This window comes from Bufo bufo, chromosome 10 (assembly GCF_905171765.1).
Source record: "Bufo bufo chromosome 10, aBufBuf1.1, whole genome shotgun sequence".
In the NCBI taxonomy this organism is placed as follows: domain Eukaryota; kingdom Metazoa; phylum Chordata; class Amphibia; order Anura; family Bufonidae; genus Bufo; species Bufo bufo.
The window spans coordinates 94,021,273-94,038,252 of record NC_053398.1 but is presented as its reverse complement, the minus strand read 5'-3'; the positions used below and the strand labels follow the sequence as shown (position 1 = coordinate 94,038,252).

The 16,980-nt window shown below is 45.1% G+C and overlaps 1 protein-coding gene across 2 annotated transcripts in view; it reads left to right on the top strand.

Annotated features, from left to right (window-relative positions):
- PC (pyruvate carboxylase) overlaps positions 1-16,980 on the top strand; it is a 495,508-nt gene that overhangs the window by 157,195 nt on the left and 321,333 nt on the right. For both annotated transcript variants that reach the window (XM_040410263.1, XM_040410262.1), the window contains 2 exons: positions 7,067-7,184; positions 10,206-10,357. In XM_040410263.1, the coding sequence (XP_040266197.1) occupies positions 7,067-7,184; positions 10,206-10,357 (270 nt within the window). The remainder of the gene's footprint in view (positions 1-7,066; positions 7,185-10,205; positions 10,358-16,980) is intronic.

Here is a 16,980-nt window from a genome sequence, read left to right as displayed (position 1 = left end):
TCCACAACTGGGAAATACATTTCTTATCCCAACCTCCTACTCCTGCATCAGGATCTACCATGTGGTAGCAACACTCAATACACTTTATAACTGGTATAACGTTCAAGTGACATTAAGGTGCAGTCTTATGCATATATAAAGTGAACACAAACTGCAAACTATTTCCTTCAAGTGTTCAGGGCCCCACTTCTCAGTTGCCGCTCATGGACGTCCAGCCACTGTGTTGCTTCTTCAGGGTCCTCAAAAAATCTGGTGGATCCCAATGCCACCACTCGCAATCTAGCCGGGAACAACATGGCGTACGGAACTTGTAGCACTCTGAGCCTTTTCTTTATATCTATAAATCTGCTCCTCCTCCGCTGCACCTCATTGGAATAATCCGGAAAAATGGACACTCTGACCCCATTCAGGACCATCTCATCATTGTCCCTTGACTGGCGTAGGATATTGTTCCGATCTTTAAAATGTAAAATCTTCGCCAGTATGGGGCGAGGAGGCCTGCCTGGCGGGAGCGGCCGCGAAGGGACTCTGTGCGCCCGCTCAACCGCGTACAGGGAAGATAGGCCCTTCTCATGGAATAACTGGTGCAACCATTTCTCCTCAAACTCTGTAGCATTGGCCCCTTCTGTTTTTTCTGGCATTCCAACAATTTGCAGATTATTTCTCCGCGATCTGTTCTCTAAATCATCCGCTTTGGCGTATAAGGCAGCTATATCTTTCCCATTCATTTTGGACGCCATTTGCAGAGGTTGAATAACGTCTTCCAGTGAGGATACTCTCTTTTCCAAATCAGAAGTGCGCTCAGAAATCTTGTGCAGGTCGTGCCTGATTATGGACACATCTGATCGCAGGCTGCCCACTTGTACTGTGAGCACTTTAAGGGTACTGTTGCAGCTTGCCACAGCCACCATTATATCTTTCAATGTGGGCTCCCTTGTAGAATCAACCCGCAGGTCTACTGGAACTATTGCTGGGGCTGAAGATTTGAGTACCGGCTGACCGGCCGAAACCGGATCGTCGCCGTCCATGGATCCGTCCTCCTGATCAGAGGAGGTAGGTATATCAGTCCCTTTATCGCTAGCCGAATCGCCCACTCCACCGTCCAGTCTGGCATATTTGCTGAGTTTAGCAGCCGCGCTCTGGCTCACCGTCTCCTGCAGCGCCGACACCTCTCCACTTCCGGCGCCATCTTGGCCCTTCTCCAGGCGGTCTTGTTTCGCCAGTTTGGACGATTTCCTCGGCATTTTCAGGCTCCCGATTTTTGTCACCACAATCACCGGACACCTTCCTCTCCCCAGGTAAAGTATTTTCAGGCAGTTTGAGTGCGCTTCCAGTGTAAATGAGCAGGATTCTAGCAGGAGCAGTGAACAGTGCGTCTTACTCCATGCACTCACAAGCCACGCCCCCCCGTGAAGCCACAAAGTGACTTTGGACCTGAACTAGTCCTTAAAAATTGGGTTTTGGAAATTTTCTTAAAAATGCTAAGATTTGCTTCTAAATTTCTAAGCCTTCTAACGTCTAAAAAAAAAATAAAGAAAAAGAAAATGTCATTTACAAAATGATCCAAACATGAAGTAGACATTTTGAAAATGTAAAGTAATAACTATTTTAGGAGGTATCACTATCTGTTTTAAAAGCAGAGAAATAACATTTTTTAAATTTGCTAATTTTTCCACATTTTTGGTAAATTTGGTATTTTTTTTTTTATAAATGAAATATTTTGACTCAAATTTACCACTGTCATGAAGTAGAATATGTGACGAGAAAGCAATCTCAGATAAGTAAAAGCGTTTTAAAGTTATCACCACATAAAGTGACACATGTCAGATATGCAAAAAATGCCCTGGTCCTTAAAGTGTAACTGCCATTTCACTACCAAAAATGAAATTCCTAACCTATGTGATGCTGATGGGAAAATATTCATGAAGCTGCATTTTTCAGCTAATTTTACTTTTTCTGATGTTTTTATTCAGCCCTTAGCAACCATATTTCTCTGTGCCTCTATTTCAGCAACTTCCTCTGCTGCTCTTCCTGTGATCATCTTTGCCCTTCCTTGAGGCCATCCTGTATTTCCCTCCCTTCCCATAAACCCTTGCTCTCTTCACATGAACTAGCAGGACCAATCTGAGCGCAGATAACTTCCCACATTACCCAGAGCGGTGTGTATCCTCACATACAGCTAACCAGAGACAAACCCTGCAATTACACTAAATCAGTAAGCATTTCTTTTAACCTCTTAATAGCCAGCTGTCCCTCATTCTCTTCCAGACTGACAGGGGGGGGGGGGGGAGAGCTACTTTAGCTGCTTATATCTCTGGTTTGGTACCAGCTAGAAATATGGGCTTTGTATTGTCTGAAAGCTTTAAAACAATACCAGAATGTCATAAATCTGCTCAGTACAGGGGGAGATATCAATGATAGAAATCAGGATGCTGTGAATGAAGCTGAAAGTAAAAGTAAAAGCAGATTTTACCCATGATTATTCCCGATTCTATATAGAGCTGTCATTCTGGTCTTGTATGAAAGCCTGGATTGTTAGCGTTCAAACAAGACCAGTTGCATATTTCTAGCTGCTACCATTGAGAAGATATCACCATCTAAAGCATCCCTCCCCCCTCCACTTTCTGCCTCAGCCCAGCTTCAGGCTGTCAGGGCTGAGCTCCTCCTCCCAGAGCTCATCCGTCTCTTGTTATAAGGCCCCATTCACACGTCCGCAATTTCGTTCCGCATTTTGTGGAACGGAATTGTGGACCCAATAATTTCTATGGGGCCACACGATGTGCGGCAGCGATCTGGAAATGCGGACCCGCACTTTCCGGGTCTGCATTTCCGTTCCCGAAAAAAAATAGAACATGCCCTATTCTGAATAGGCATATTCTATTAGTGCCGGCGATGTGCAGTCCGCAAAATGCGGAACGCACATTGCCGGTGTCCGTGTTTTGTGGATCCGCTAAACACACACTGATGTGTGAATGGACCCTTATACTGAGAAGACGGACTGCACATGGCAACGCTGTGAGATCAGAGCTGCTGAATAGGAAAGTAGCATGCATTTGTGGGAGTTTTTAGCAGGTGAAACTGAAAATGATCAAATACTATATTGGGTGTACTATACTATTAGGGAATAAAAAATGAAACGGCAGTTACACTTTAAGGTGAAAAATGGCAGTGTCCTGAAGGGGTTAATAGGGGAGAAGAAGGGTTGCCAAGCTGTGTATCTTGTCTAGGAGATATTTAGGTGCTGCAGGGGCTGAGTTTTCTTGTGGTCTAGTGGTGGGGGTCCTGCACCCTGTATTGTGGTGGGGACAGTGTGCTTGCTTAGGCAACCTGTTTATGAAGGCATGCCTGGGAGCACGGAATCGGGTGGACATGAGGACTGTGTGTGCCACCCATCATCCCCCCCATAGAAAGAAAGCAGAGACTCACTCAAAACCCTGGTAGCTAAAGCAGAGGGACGATAAGAAAGTATAGCTAACCATACTGGCAGACTGGGTGTGACTATATATTAAAGCATTCCGGGATATGTGCTTCAGGGTGTAAATTCGGGTTTCTAATCTAGAATTAAAACTTCATAGCTGCATGTTGTTTATTAGCTTCATTCACTTGCATCCCGGACGCTCCATGCCTTTCAATATGGGACAAAGTTGGAAGAGAAACCAATAGATAGCGAGATAGAAAGGTGTAGCTAAAATAAACTTGAACCCAAACTTCCTGTTTGTTTTAAAGTCCTACGATCCTGGAAGTGGCAAACCTGATTGAAGCAACATTTGCAGTATGAGATGGGAGGTGTAACGTGAGCTGGTAGAAAGAGTGACCATGACCGAGCCACAGCTCCACTGTATGGAGGAGAGGTCTGAGGCACAAATACCTGGGCTTTCAATGGAATTTCAGAGCTGAGCTTTTAGTTGTCAGTGCCCATAAGCCATAGAGCCCCTCACTATCTGGATAATGCCACTGTACATGTAGTGAATAATTGTGCAGACATTATTCTGCTTACTAGCAGTGTTAATGTGCTGCATTCCCATCACGCATGGTGTGTTAGGGTCACTTGGTTTTCCACCTTTGCCCCTTTCTTTTCATTTCCGTTTGCCTCCTCTGTAACACATTCCCATACATGTATCTCCTGATGTTTATTACTTAATGATGCCCTCCGGGTCCCTTGCAGCTGATTAGGATAAATACTCATTGGATTTCCCAAGCCATAAATATTCTGATCCCTTCTTAGTTCCCCCACCACTGTAGCTCCAGGCCCCGGCTCTGCATGCTGAAAGGTTTTATTTCCATGTATCCGGCTGTAACAGATGGTCTTCTGCTCCCGCTTAAGAAATATTAATAAGAGGCTCTATGAGCAGCTGAGATGCAGCATTTTCTGTATGTTTATTTCACATTTCTTACAGATCCCTGGCAGTAGACGCTCACCATGCAGCGTTCAGCCTTTTTATTTGCGGGAAATTTTAAGGGAACCGGTCACTAGGAAAATGCAGTATATTAGTGTTGAGCGACTCAAAGCATCCGAAGTGGAATTCGATCTGAAGTTTATGAAATATTTGATTCGCTACGAATCCAAATTTTCTTGCGCTTCATGGTAACGATTAGTTTTTTCCTAAAATGGCGGCTACACATGTTGTAAAGGAAAGGAGCCCGGGATTGCAATATGACCCATAATGCTATGCAGCCAGCCAATCAGCAAGATGGCCAGCCTCTGTGATGTCACATCCCTTTAAAAGCCTCACCCTGCGTTGTCTCCGCCATTTCACTGTGAGCTGAGCATAGAGAGAGCGGTCACAAGTGCTAGGCAAAATGTTCAAGGAGCCTTTAATTGTGGAGTATTGGATAGGGAGACTACAGGGACAGTGTAGGGTGAGTTTTTACACACTGTAGGGTGAGCATATTTTCATCAGACCTCTGTATCAGACCACCATCAGACCCCTATTCCTTCTTAGACCTTAGATCAGATCCTCAATTCCTCCTCAGATCAGATCCCCAAGCTCCATCAGACCTCAGTTCAGACCTCCAAGCTCCATCAGACATCAGTTCAGACCCCCATTGCTCCTCAGATCAGACCCCCAAGCTCCATCATACCCCCATTCCTCCTCAGATTAGACCCCTGTCATACCTCCATTCCTCCTCAGACTTCTGTATCATACCTTTATTCCTCCTCAGACCTCAGTTCAGACCCCCATTCTTCCTCAGATCAGATCCCCAAGCTCCATCAGACCTCAGTTCAGACCTCCAAGCTCTTTCAGACATCAGTTCAGACCCCCATTCCTCCTCAGATCAGACCCCCAAGCTCCATCAGACCCCAATTCCTCCTCCGATTAGACCCCCGTCATACCTCCATTCCTCCTCAGACTTTTGTATCATTCCTGCATTCCTCCTCAGACTTCTGTATCATACCTTTTATTCCTCCTCAGACCTCAGTTCAGACCCCCCATTCCTCCTCAGATCAGACCCCCAAGCTCCATCAGACCCCTGCCATACCTCCATTCCTCCTCAGACTTTTGTATCATACCTTTATTCCTCCTCAGACCTCAGATCAGACCCCCATTTATTCTCAGACCTCAGATCAGACCCCCAAGCTCCATCAGACAAAAATAAATAAATAAATGAACTTGCCTGTCCTGCTCTGGACTGTGCTGACACTCGCCATTCCCTGGTCTACTTCTGGCCTGAGCTGCCTTTCGACCTGACATTGCACAGCAAACTTCTATGTAACTGGACAAGATAGAGGAGGCCACAGTGGGATATGGTGGTCCAGTATAGACATGCGTTAGCTTATGGCGTATTACATCTCTGTAAATCTCAGAGGATGTACACAATTAGTTGGCCCTTCAGCTTTCCAAGCAGTAGCTTTAATAAAGAGAAATGAAGTAGACTTATTGAGTCGATAGAAGAGGGGGATTGAAAATTGTGGACTTGGACAGATGCAATATAATCTAGAATATAACTCGCTATCGTTCTTCTTTGTGTCTAGTGAGCGGAGGGGAGGAGGCTATCCTAGACAGAAAATGAATGAGAGAAGCCAGTGCCATAATGGAAATGGAAAGTCGCGCTCATTAACTAGAGCGGCAGAATGAAATGAGATTTAAATTGTGATAAAAGTGCGAGATTTGAGTAAATGAAGTCATCGGCAATTCCGGGGCGATTCCTCCAGCAATACTTTACGGCTTAATAATTTGTCTTTTTTGTTGATGGAGCAAGTGCCTGAGGAATGCCATAAAGTCTTGGTGCTGTAGCCTATATAATGGGTCTCATGTGTCCCTTAGTACTGTTGTGGTCCAGTTTCCACCAGGATTTTCCAGTTGTCCTCCTAATGGACCCAGTTCTACTTGTTAACTTACATAAAGGCTCAAATAATGCAGCACTCTATTTTTAATTAGTACCATTCGTCTAAGGCTACTTTCACACTGGCGTTTCTGGGTCCGCTTGTGAGATCTGTTTCAGGGCTCTCACAAGCGGCCCAAAACAGATCAGTTTGGCTCCGTTGCACCTCCATTCCGCTCTGGTGGCGGACACCAAAATGCAGCTTGCATCGTTTTGGTGTCCGCCTGACTATACGGAGCCAAACGGATCCGTCCTGACTTACAATGTAAGTCAATGGGGACGGATCCGTTTTCACTGAAACAATTTGGTGCAATTGAAAACTGATCCGTCCCACATTGAAAGTCAATGTAAGTCAGGATGGATCCGTTTTGACTTAGACTTATTTTTTAAAGAATAATGCAAAGGGATCTGTTCTAATCTGAACGGATACAAGCGTTTGCATTATTGGTGCGGATCCGTCTGTGCAGATACCAGACGGATCTGCACCGAATGCAGGTGTGAAAGTAGCCTAAAATTGGCATTAGACTGCGGACGCCCTTAAAGCAGGATTGAGCCAATAGTATTGTAATATCGTGAATGTAAAAGCAAGTTAGAATGTCATTGGCCAGAATTAACCTTTGCTGTACCAGGTGACACTGGTTTGGCCCTCCATGGATCTTCCTGATGTCTGTAGAGCAGAGCTGGATTATTAGTGTCACATTATGTCTATGATATGGTCATTAACACATCTGAATCTCTGCAGGAGTTGGAAGAGAATTATACCCGGGCATATTCCGAGGCCCTGTCTGCTTTTGGAAACGGAGCTCTGTTTGTGGAGAAGTTCATTGAGAAGCCACGTCACATAGAGGTCCAGATACTTGGTGAGTAAACCTTTCAAGCACAGAGTGAATACGGTTATTTGCTATGGAGATATGACATATGCATGAATCTTATTCTTCCAGTGCAGAGTGTTATGGCGGAGATTTATTTACCCCTTAAGGGCCGGAGTTTTTTTTTTTTTTTTTGCGTTTTCGTTTTGCGCTCCTTACCTTCCCAGAGCCATAACTTTTTTTTTTTTTTTTCTGTTCACATAGCCATGAGGGCTTGTTTTTTTCGGGACAAGTTGTATTTTTCAACGCCACCATTTAATATGGCATATGATGTAGTGGGAAGCAGGAAAAAAAATTCCAAATACGGTGAAATTGCAAAAAATAAAAAAAAACTATTCCACCACAGTTTTACGGGCTTTTTATTTTCGATGTGCGATAAAACTGACTGGTTACTTTTATTCTACAGGTCAGTACGAATCCGGCGATACCTTATATGTATAGTTTTTCTTGCGTTTTGATAGTGATAAAAAAAGTGGGAAAAAAAATCAGTTTTATTTTTTTGTCACCATATTTTGACCCCTATAACTTTTTTGTAATTATGTGTACGGAGCTGTATGGGGGCGATCTGAACTTTCCATTGATACCATTCTGGGGTGTGTATGACTTTTTGATCACTTTTTATTTTTTGTAGAAAATGAAGCGACCAAAAAGGCGAATTGGCCATTTGGACGCTTTTTTTCATTTTACTGTTTGCCGTATGGGGAATATATTTTTATACTATGGGCGTTTTCGCACATCGCGACACCCATGATGTGTATTTTATTTATTTTTTTAGTTCTTTTATATTTATTTTGGGAAAAGGGGGTGATTTTAGAATTTCAAATTTTTTTAAACACTTTTTTATAGTTCCCATAGGGAACTATAACATGCAGATTGCTATTATCATAGACTCCAATGCACTTCTATTGGAATCTATGATGATTTTACTACTTTCCTATGGAGCCCTTTTACAGGCAAGGGCTCCATAGGAAATGCTATGCAGTAGCCTCCTGTCATTCATAAAGACGGGCTGCTGCATACACGCTCCGGCTCCTCCGATCGCCACACGGGACCGGAGCACAACCGAAAGTGCGCACTTTTGGTTTCAGTGCGCTCAGGGGTTAAATGTCCGCGATCGGTTGTACTGCCGTTTGCGGACATGAGCCGCGGGTCTCTGCTAAAAGAACCAGGCGGCCACCCGCGGCTATGGCGCCCGGAGCTGGTGCCATCTTTAAACACCCGCCCAGCCCCGTACACGTGAAGTGGTTAAAACCAGGGCAAAGGAAAACAGTCTTAATTGCCCACAGCAACCATATTCCACTCTCTTTGCAAATGAAAGGATCAATCTCATTGGTTGCTTTGGGCAACTAAGCCAGTTTACCTTTGCTCTGGTTTTGATAAATCTCCTCCTATGTCCGAAGAACGTTGCTCCCTCTCGGGCAAGCAGTCGCGTTCCATACAGAGATATCCTGGAATGTTGCCTGTGAGGAGCGGTAAGCTAGGGGCACACAGTAGATCACTTTTTTTTTTTAATACATACCCAGTACAAGCAGACAGTATCGAGCAGAAGACCTTCTGACCCTCTTGCCAATTGCAGATAAAATACTAATATTTATCTAGAGCACACGTGTCATGGACGAGATGTGATGCTAGAGCACACGTGTCATGGACGAGATGTGATGCTAGAGCACATGTGTCGGGGACGAGATGTGATGCTAGAGCACACGTGTCGTGGACGAGATGTGATGCTAGAGCACACGTGTCGTGGACGAGATGTGATGCTAGAGCACACGTGTCGTGGACGAGATGTGATGCTAGAGCACACGTGTCGTGGACGAGATGTGATGCTAGAGCACACGTGTCGTGGACGAGATGTGATGCTAGAGCACACGTGTCATGGACGAGATGTGATGCTAGAGCACACGTGTCGTGGACGAGATGTGATGCTAGAGCACACGTGTCGTGGACGAGATGTGATGCTAGAGCACACGTGTCGTGGACGAGATGTGATGCTAGAGCACACGTGTCGTGGACGAGATGTGATGCTAGAGCACACGTGTCGTGGACGAGATGTGATGCTAGAGCACACGTGTCGTGGACGAGATGTGATGCTAGAGCACACGTGTCGTGGACGAGATGTGATGCTAGAGCACACGTGTCGTGGACGAGATGTGATGCTAGAGCACACGTGTCGTGAACGAGATGTGATGCTAGAGCACACGTGTCGTGGACGAGATGTGATGCTAGAGCACACGTGTCGTGGACGAGATGTGATGCTAGAGCACACGTGTCGTGGACGAGATGTGATGCTGTCACCTGCAGTCTATTAACTGAAGCGTCTTCTACTATCTCTGCTGTTCAGTCTACAAAAATTTGGTTGCGTAAGTGAAGGATTAGTTGTTTGGGTGGTTTTCTTGAGCTCAGAAATGGTTTATAGTCCCTCCATGACTGCATGTATGCCTGTACTATATGTGTTTTAGACTCTTTTTGTACTCCTGTAGATAAGGGGCATGCCTGAACATGCTGTGGATTTGTTTGTGGAAATGCTGCAGGTTTGCCGCAGACTTCACCCTTTGCATTGTGAAGGATGAAATCCGCAACATAAATTGTCACTTTCTTGGAAGTTCATAATTTCCCCCTAAATCTCTTTATGACTTAAAAACATCGCAGAACCCTGGTTTTGCAACTTTTTTTTATGCCATTGCAACTTTTTTAGTCACAGCTGCCACTTTGCCCAGGTTTAAGAGAAGGGGGCATAGTGAGGGTCGGGATGGGGACAGTGGCACAGTCATTATTACTTACACCAGCTACGAGCTCCCGTAGATGACATTCCTGCACCTCGTCATAAATGACATACCTCCTCCAGTGGCGCAGAGCCTATCCAGACTGGTGCAGTGGATGCAGTTCTTGATAAATCAGGGCCTTTGCACATTTACAATCTGCACCGCATGTCAGGTTCATCATTTATGTGCACCCCACTTATGTTACTGTGTACGCCCTGCTAATGGAGGATCCTGAACCTTGTTTTATCAGGTGACCAACATGGCAATGTGATACATCTTTATGAGCGAGATTGCTCCATCCAGAGACGTCATCAGAAGGTGGTGGAGATAGCACCAGCTGCTCAGCTAGACCCACAGCTACGAGACCGACTGACCCATGATTCTGTGAAGCTTGCAAAGCAGGTGAGGTTAACTGGGTTCTCTATACTTATACATTCAGGATATTGCAATTTTTAGAAGGTTCTCATGTACGTAGCTGTGGATATCTGTGATGGTACCATGGATCTAAACCAGTCATGCCCAACTGGCAATCCCCATGTGCCTATCGGTAAAGGATAATTCATATGGTTCATCTGACAGAATGGTGATCAGACGTTAGCGTTCCTGTATGCTGAGTTGGAAGATCTCCTCTGTGGCCTCCTCCTAATTTCCAGAAGTTTTGAGTGCCCATGTATGGATATGTGCAGTTGTAGACTTTTTTATGTCCGTTTTTCTGGGTTTAGGTTCCATCCCTAGGGATTTTGCCAAAAATAAGACCATATCTGTTTGGGAAGTTCCTTTATCTAGAATGTTGTTCGATATAATCTATGAAGAAAACCCATGTCACCAATGCAGCAGTGTAATATGTTTGTAATCGTTGACCTGGGTCATGGGTGAAGTCAATGGCCTCTTTTGACACCACTATAATATGTTTGATATATCACTAATAATTTATACCCTACAAAATCTGCTGTGCTGGTTTATGTTAAGGGGTCCATACACCTTCAGTAGCTGACTCCCCCACTCCAAGCATGTATTCAATAGGGAGAGAGGCGAAAGCCGCTTCCACCTCTGGCGGTGGCTTACCTCCCAGGAGAACAACAGGATCTGGTGTTGAAATGCGATGCACCTGATCTTCTCTCCAGGAGGTTATCTGTTTGGGAGGAGTCGTGAGTTCTCCATACACATTAGATTGTTTGCCTGATTTGGTCTACAATGGGTGTACTCGCCATTTTAAAGCCCGGGTCTTCCTCACTGGGATTTGTTTACTTGGCTGCAATGAATACATATCGTGTGCCCCATGTCACTGCTGTGGCCAATCACTATCATTAGTGATATACAATGCTAGAGCGCTGTGGCCAATGGCTGGATGCAGTGGTCGTGCTAGGTATGTGGCTACTTTACTGCAGCCATATAAACACTGTCCAGAGGGGAGGAATGGAACGTGGCACTGGAAGCGGTGGGGGATTAATCTGTTGAGTATAGGACTTTTTTTTTATTTTTATTACACTTAGTAGCTTTTGGTTCCTTAAAGAAAAATTCTGTCTTTAAAGGGGTTTTCCATACTTTTGATGGGTCAAATATCAGATCCGATCAGTTGTATTAAAGAAGGCACGTGTCGTCTCCTGTCTCTCTTCCTGCTTGCCATAGACCTAGCAGCAGCGAGCAAGAAGAGACAGGAGATGGCATATGCGCACGAATAGGTCATTAATATTAGAAGCCTGAAAACCCCCTGGCATTTTTATTATGTAGACTGTAGGCACGTAGGCACTTACTAATGTATTGTGACTGTCCATTTTGCCTCCTTTGCTGGCTGCATTCATTTTTCTATCACATTATACACGCTTGTTTCCATGGTTACAGACCACTCTGCAATCCATCAGTGGTGGTCATGCTTGCACAATAGAGGAAACAGCACCAGCCTCCATGTATGTGCGCTCCCACGGTCCCAGCCACCAGAGAGGCTGATGCTTTTTCTGATGGATAGCTGGGTGGTCTACAACCTTATTTATTTTAATCAGCTTTAAGAAAAGACAAGTACGTTAGTATGTTTCAACATAATCTCCCTAGTCACTGCTGTTGTGGTTTGAACGTGTTTAGTCAAATCTGTTGTGACTGTGGGGCAAGAAACAATTGCTGCCTCGCTTATGATTTGCACAAAAGAAGAGTGCCATTTTACTTATTTTGGGCTAAAAGTATTTTTTTCAATTGGTCTTCATTAAAAAAATTCTGCAGTGTTTTTTTTTTTTTTTTTAGATACAGGAGTTGAAAATCAGTCTGTTGGTAGACTATGGCTTCTGACTCCTGTCAGCTGACGGTTCATGTGAAGCCTTATCTCTGATCTCATAAACACTCATTTAAAGGGGTTGTGCAAGTAATTTTTTTTGTTCTTTGTATGTTTCTAACTAATCAAATGTAAAAGATTTACCATGCACTTACTGCATCTGTAGTTGCTCCTTTCTCATATTTCACTGAGGGTCACATGACCTGTGATGTCAGCTTCTCTCCCTGCTCTGATAATGTTTCGTGCACAAGCCTGAGAGAGCAGATATGTGTCTGTACACTAGACATCACTGTGCTGGCCATGCCCCCCTGCACTGCCGGCTGCTGCTTATTGCTCTCTCCCTGGATTTTTAACCCCTTCAGGGCAGCACAGATTCAGGGCTGAAGTCTTTACTGAGTAGCTGCAGGCAATGAGGAGACAAATGCTGGGTACAGGAGCTGAAAGAAGTTCTGCAGAGCATTGTAGGTAGGGGGAAGACCCTGTGTCTATTAGCAGTGTCATTGTACAGCTAGGACTTGTAGTTCTATACATACAACATGCTGCTGAGTCTCCCAGCAGGCAGACATGTCACTCAGGGCAGCACTTGTATTCACTCCCTTTGCAGAGCATGGGGAGGGGCAGAGATTGTAGTTATTGCAGGTAAACAAAGGGCCAGAAGAGAACCAGGGAAATGAGGAAATATATATATGAGGAAGTATAAATGAGGAAATATATATATATATATATATATATATATATATATATATATATATATATATATATATATATATTTTTTTTTAGCTCCGTTATATATTGCTGCCCATCAGAATTACAGTGCTATACAGTATATATTTTTTTCATAACAACCCCTTTAAAGAGGACCTTTCACCGATTCTTACCCTATGAACTAACTATACAGACATGTGGAGCGGCGCCCGGGGATCTCACTGTACTTACTATTATCCCCGGGCGCCGCTCCGTTCTCCTGCTATGCCCTCCGGTATCTCCGTTCCCTAAGTTATGGTAGGCGGAGTCTGCTCTAGTGCTGGCCAATCGCATTGCAGAGCTCACAGCTTGGGAGAAAATAACCTCCCAGGCTGTGAGCTCTGCGCTGCGATTGGCCAGTGCTAGAGCAGACTCCGCCTACCATAACTTAGGGACTGGAATCTCCGCCTACTATAACTTAGTGAGCGGAGATACCGGAGGGCATAACGGGAGAACGGAGCGGCGCCCGGGGATAATAGTAAGTGCAGTGAGATCCCCGGGTGCCGCTCCACATGTCTGTATAGTTAGTTCATAGGGTAAGAATCGGTGAAAGGTCCTCTTTAAGCCATATTCTTATTACCGTATTTTCCGGCATATAAGACGACTTTCTAACACTAGAAATTCTTTTTAAAAGTCGGGGGTCGTCCTATACCCCGGGTATACTAAGATCCGATGGTATATTCTAACCCCAGGCATTCCCATGGTGACGGGGACGCTTGCCTGGGGGTTAGAATATACCATCGGATCTGAGTTTTCACGATCTTAGTGAGATCGTGAAAACTCAAATCCGATGTTATATTCCAACCCCCAGGCGTTCCCATGGTGACGGGGATGCTTGCCTGGGGCTTAGAATATACAGGGCCCTGCCGCTCACAGGAGTAGATTTATAAACTGTAATCCCTAACTTTAACTTTAATCAGCGCTCATCTCTTTACTAGGGTACCTTATTCTCATCTCCAGTAACAGCAGGCAGTGCGGGCGGCGCTCACTCACTGACGTCACGTGCCTGCTCCTCCCACTAGGCGGCGCAGGCGCGTGACGTCAGTGAGTGAACGCCGCACGCACTGCCTGTGACCGGAGATGAGTAAGGTACCGTAGTAAAGAGATGAGCGCTGATTAAAGTTAAAGTTAGGGATTACAGTTTATAAATGTACTCCTGTGAGCGTCGGGGATGGGGATCTGTGGATGGCACTGTTTAGGAGAGGGGGATCTGTGGATGGCACGGTTTGTGGGGTGGATCTGTGTATGGCACGGTTTAGGGGAGGGGGATCTGTGTATGGCACGGTTTAGGGGAGGGGGATCTGTGGATGGCACGGTTTAGGGGAGGGGGGATCTGTGGATGGCACTGTTTAGGGGAGGGGGATCTGTGGATGGCACTGTTTAGGGGAGGGGGATCTGTGGATGGCACGGTTTAGGGGAGGGGGATCTGTGGATGGCACGGTTTAGGGGAGAGGGATCTGTGGATGGCACTGTTTAGGGGAGGGGGATCTGTGGATGGCACTGTTTAGGAGAGGGGGATCTGTGGAAGGCACTGTTTAGGGGAGGGGGATCTGTGGATGGCACTGTTTAGGGGAGGGGGATCTGTGGATGGCACTGTTTAGGGGAGGGGGATCTGTGGATGGCACTGTTTAGGGGAGGGGGATCTGTGGATGGCACTGTTTAGGGGGGGGCGGGGGAGATCTGTGGATGACACACACAGCATAAGATGCTATATAGCATATTGGTAGACCATAGACTTTTTCCAGGGTGCGAGTGCCCACAGATAGGGCTCTGAGTGCCGCCTCTGGCACCCATGCCATAGGTTCGCCACCACTGCTATATAGTGTCATCCATAGATTCCCCCCCCCCCCCCCATAGCAGTGTCATCCACTGGATCCCCCTCCCATAACAATGCCATCCACAGATCCCAGTCAGTTCCCTGGACTGGAGAAGATCGTCTTGAAGACAGGGAGGGCTGGGCATTCAGGGGTAGTCCTATACGGCGAGTATAGCCCAAACCCTATATTTTAAATGGAAAAGTTGGGGGTCGTCTTATACGCCGGAAAATACGGGTAGTCTGATTAAAAAGCTATCTATATAATGAGTGTTTATGAGGTCAGATGATCAGGCTTTACATGAGTCGTCAGCTGACAGGACTCAGAAGTCATAAGCTTCAAACAGACAGATTTTTTTTTTTAACACCTGTAACTCAAAACCTGTAAAATGAAATCACTAAAAAAAATTTGCCCCAAAGTTTTTCATAGCCTTTAAAGTATCCTGTAGTCCTGATCTTGCCCCATCAGACTATCACCTGTTTGGTCCCCAGAAAGAAGCCCTACCAGGGTGAAAATTCACGTCTGATGAAGCGGTGAGGACAGCGGTGCATTTATGCATTGCAGCTCAGCCTAAAACTGTTTTTTATGAGGTAATCCTCATTAAAGTTAATGAAAATAAATTCTACAGCCAGAGTGCAGGTAATTTTTGACTCGCCCTCGTATGCTCTTTGTAGTGGTATACAGTATAAGTGTGATCATGAAACCAGAGCAGAAAGCCCCTTTTGGAGCAAGATGAAAAGGTCCATTGGGATATCGCAGCCTCATGTGATTATTCGTGTATGTTCTGATATCTGGTCACTGCAGACATTTGTGTTCATTCTTGCTTCCAGTAGAGGGCAGTGGATCTACGATGTAAAGCTTCACTTTGTTCCACTGTGTATAGGGAGCTTTATTTTTATGGTGCGGGCTCTTTCTTTTCAGGCTGTGTAAAGCCGCTGTGATGTAATGAGTCCAGGTCACGGCTAGTTTTAATAGAAAGTAATCTGACCTTGTTTAGAACTTGTTTCCTTGAATATTATATCCTAATTACTGGAACTTCAGAATTTAAAGGGGTTGTCCATGAGTTTACAATTGATAGCCTGTCCTCAGGATCTGATTGATGGGGTTTGACATTGACACCCCACACCCTGCTGATCAGCGCGGATCCCATTTTCTTTACCGACAACCATTACGGAAGAGCCATTTACGTCGAATGACAGAAACAAACAGCGTGAGATAAATGGTGCAAGATGGACACCCTGCACTTTAGTGGGGTCTATCAGGGAGCCCAGCATTTTACAGGAAAAAGAGTACAGCAATACCTATTGTGTCCAGCTTTCTCATTATTTTAATTTTTTTACGAAAATGGCGACAAAGGTCCCTAACGGAGCCTCCAACCAAGACGTGCAGCTGACTGGAGGTTGCCTTCATCGGGCATGTACATATAAGGGGTCATTTATTAAGACCGGCGTTTTAGACCCCTATATCTGGTGGTGGATCCGCTGAAGTTATGAAGAGGCGCCGGACTCTACATAACTTCGGCGCATCCAGAGCCAGTTCTAAATGGAAACCAGGTCCTAGCCATCCTATATTTAGACCATTTTCTACGCCTAAAACGGGTGTAGAAAATGGTGAATCAGACGGGCCTGACGGTCCACCCCCTTCCGCACCCACTCCCACAATTTTAGATATGCCGTGAGCAGGGAAAAGTCGCACATTGCAGCGCAACTAACCGTTGCGTCTGAAATCTGCCTAATATAGGCGTATTTCAGAATAATAAATGACCCCCATCATTTTTAAGTTTGATAGACGCTCCATCCATACTCCTGGTTCCACACTTTTCTATCCTGCAGAGTCTGGTGATAAAACGTATACGTTAACATATAATTTTTTTTTTTTTTTTTTTACAATAGAATTCTATGGTGAACAGATGCCACAGTACGGCATCTGTCTGAGGCGTCCGATAACGTATACTTTTTTTTTTTTTTTTTTAGAATGGCACTCTATAGCGAATGGATGCCACTGTATGGCATTTGTCTGAGGCGTCCCTAAGCCTATATGTTTTTTTATATGTTAAACGGATGGCAAAAACCTGAGGTGAACCCAGCCTTATTGCAGGCCGTATTGTGCTGCATTCGGGCAGAATAGCTCGGAGACTGCTCGTTATCATATGTGAATTCCATGTCTTGGCATCTGAATGGGTGATTGACCTTGACACGCCGCGT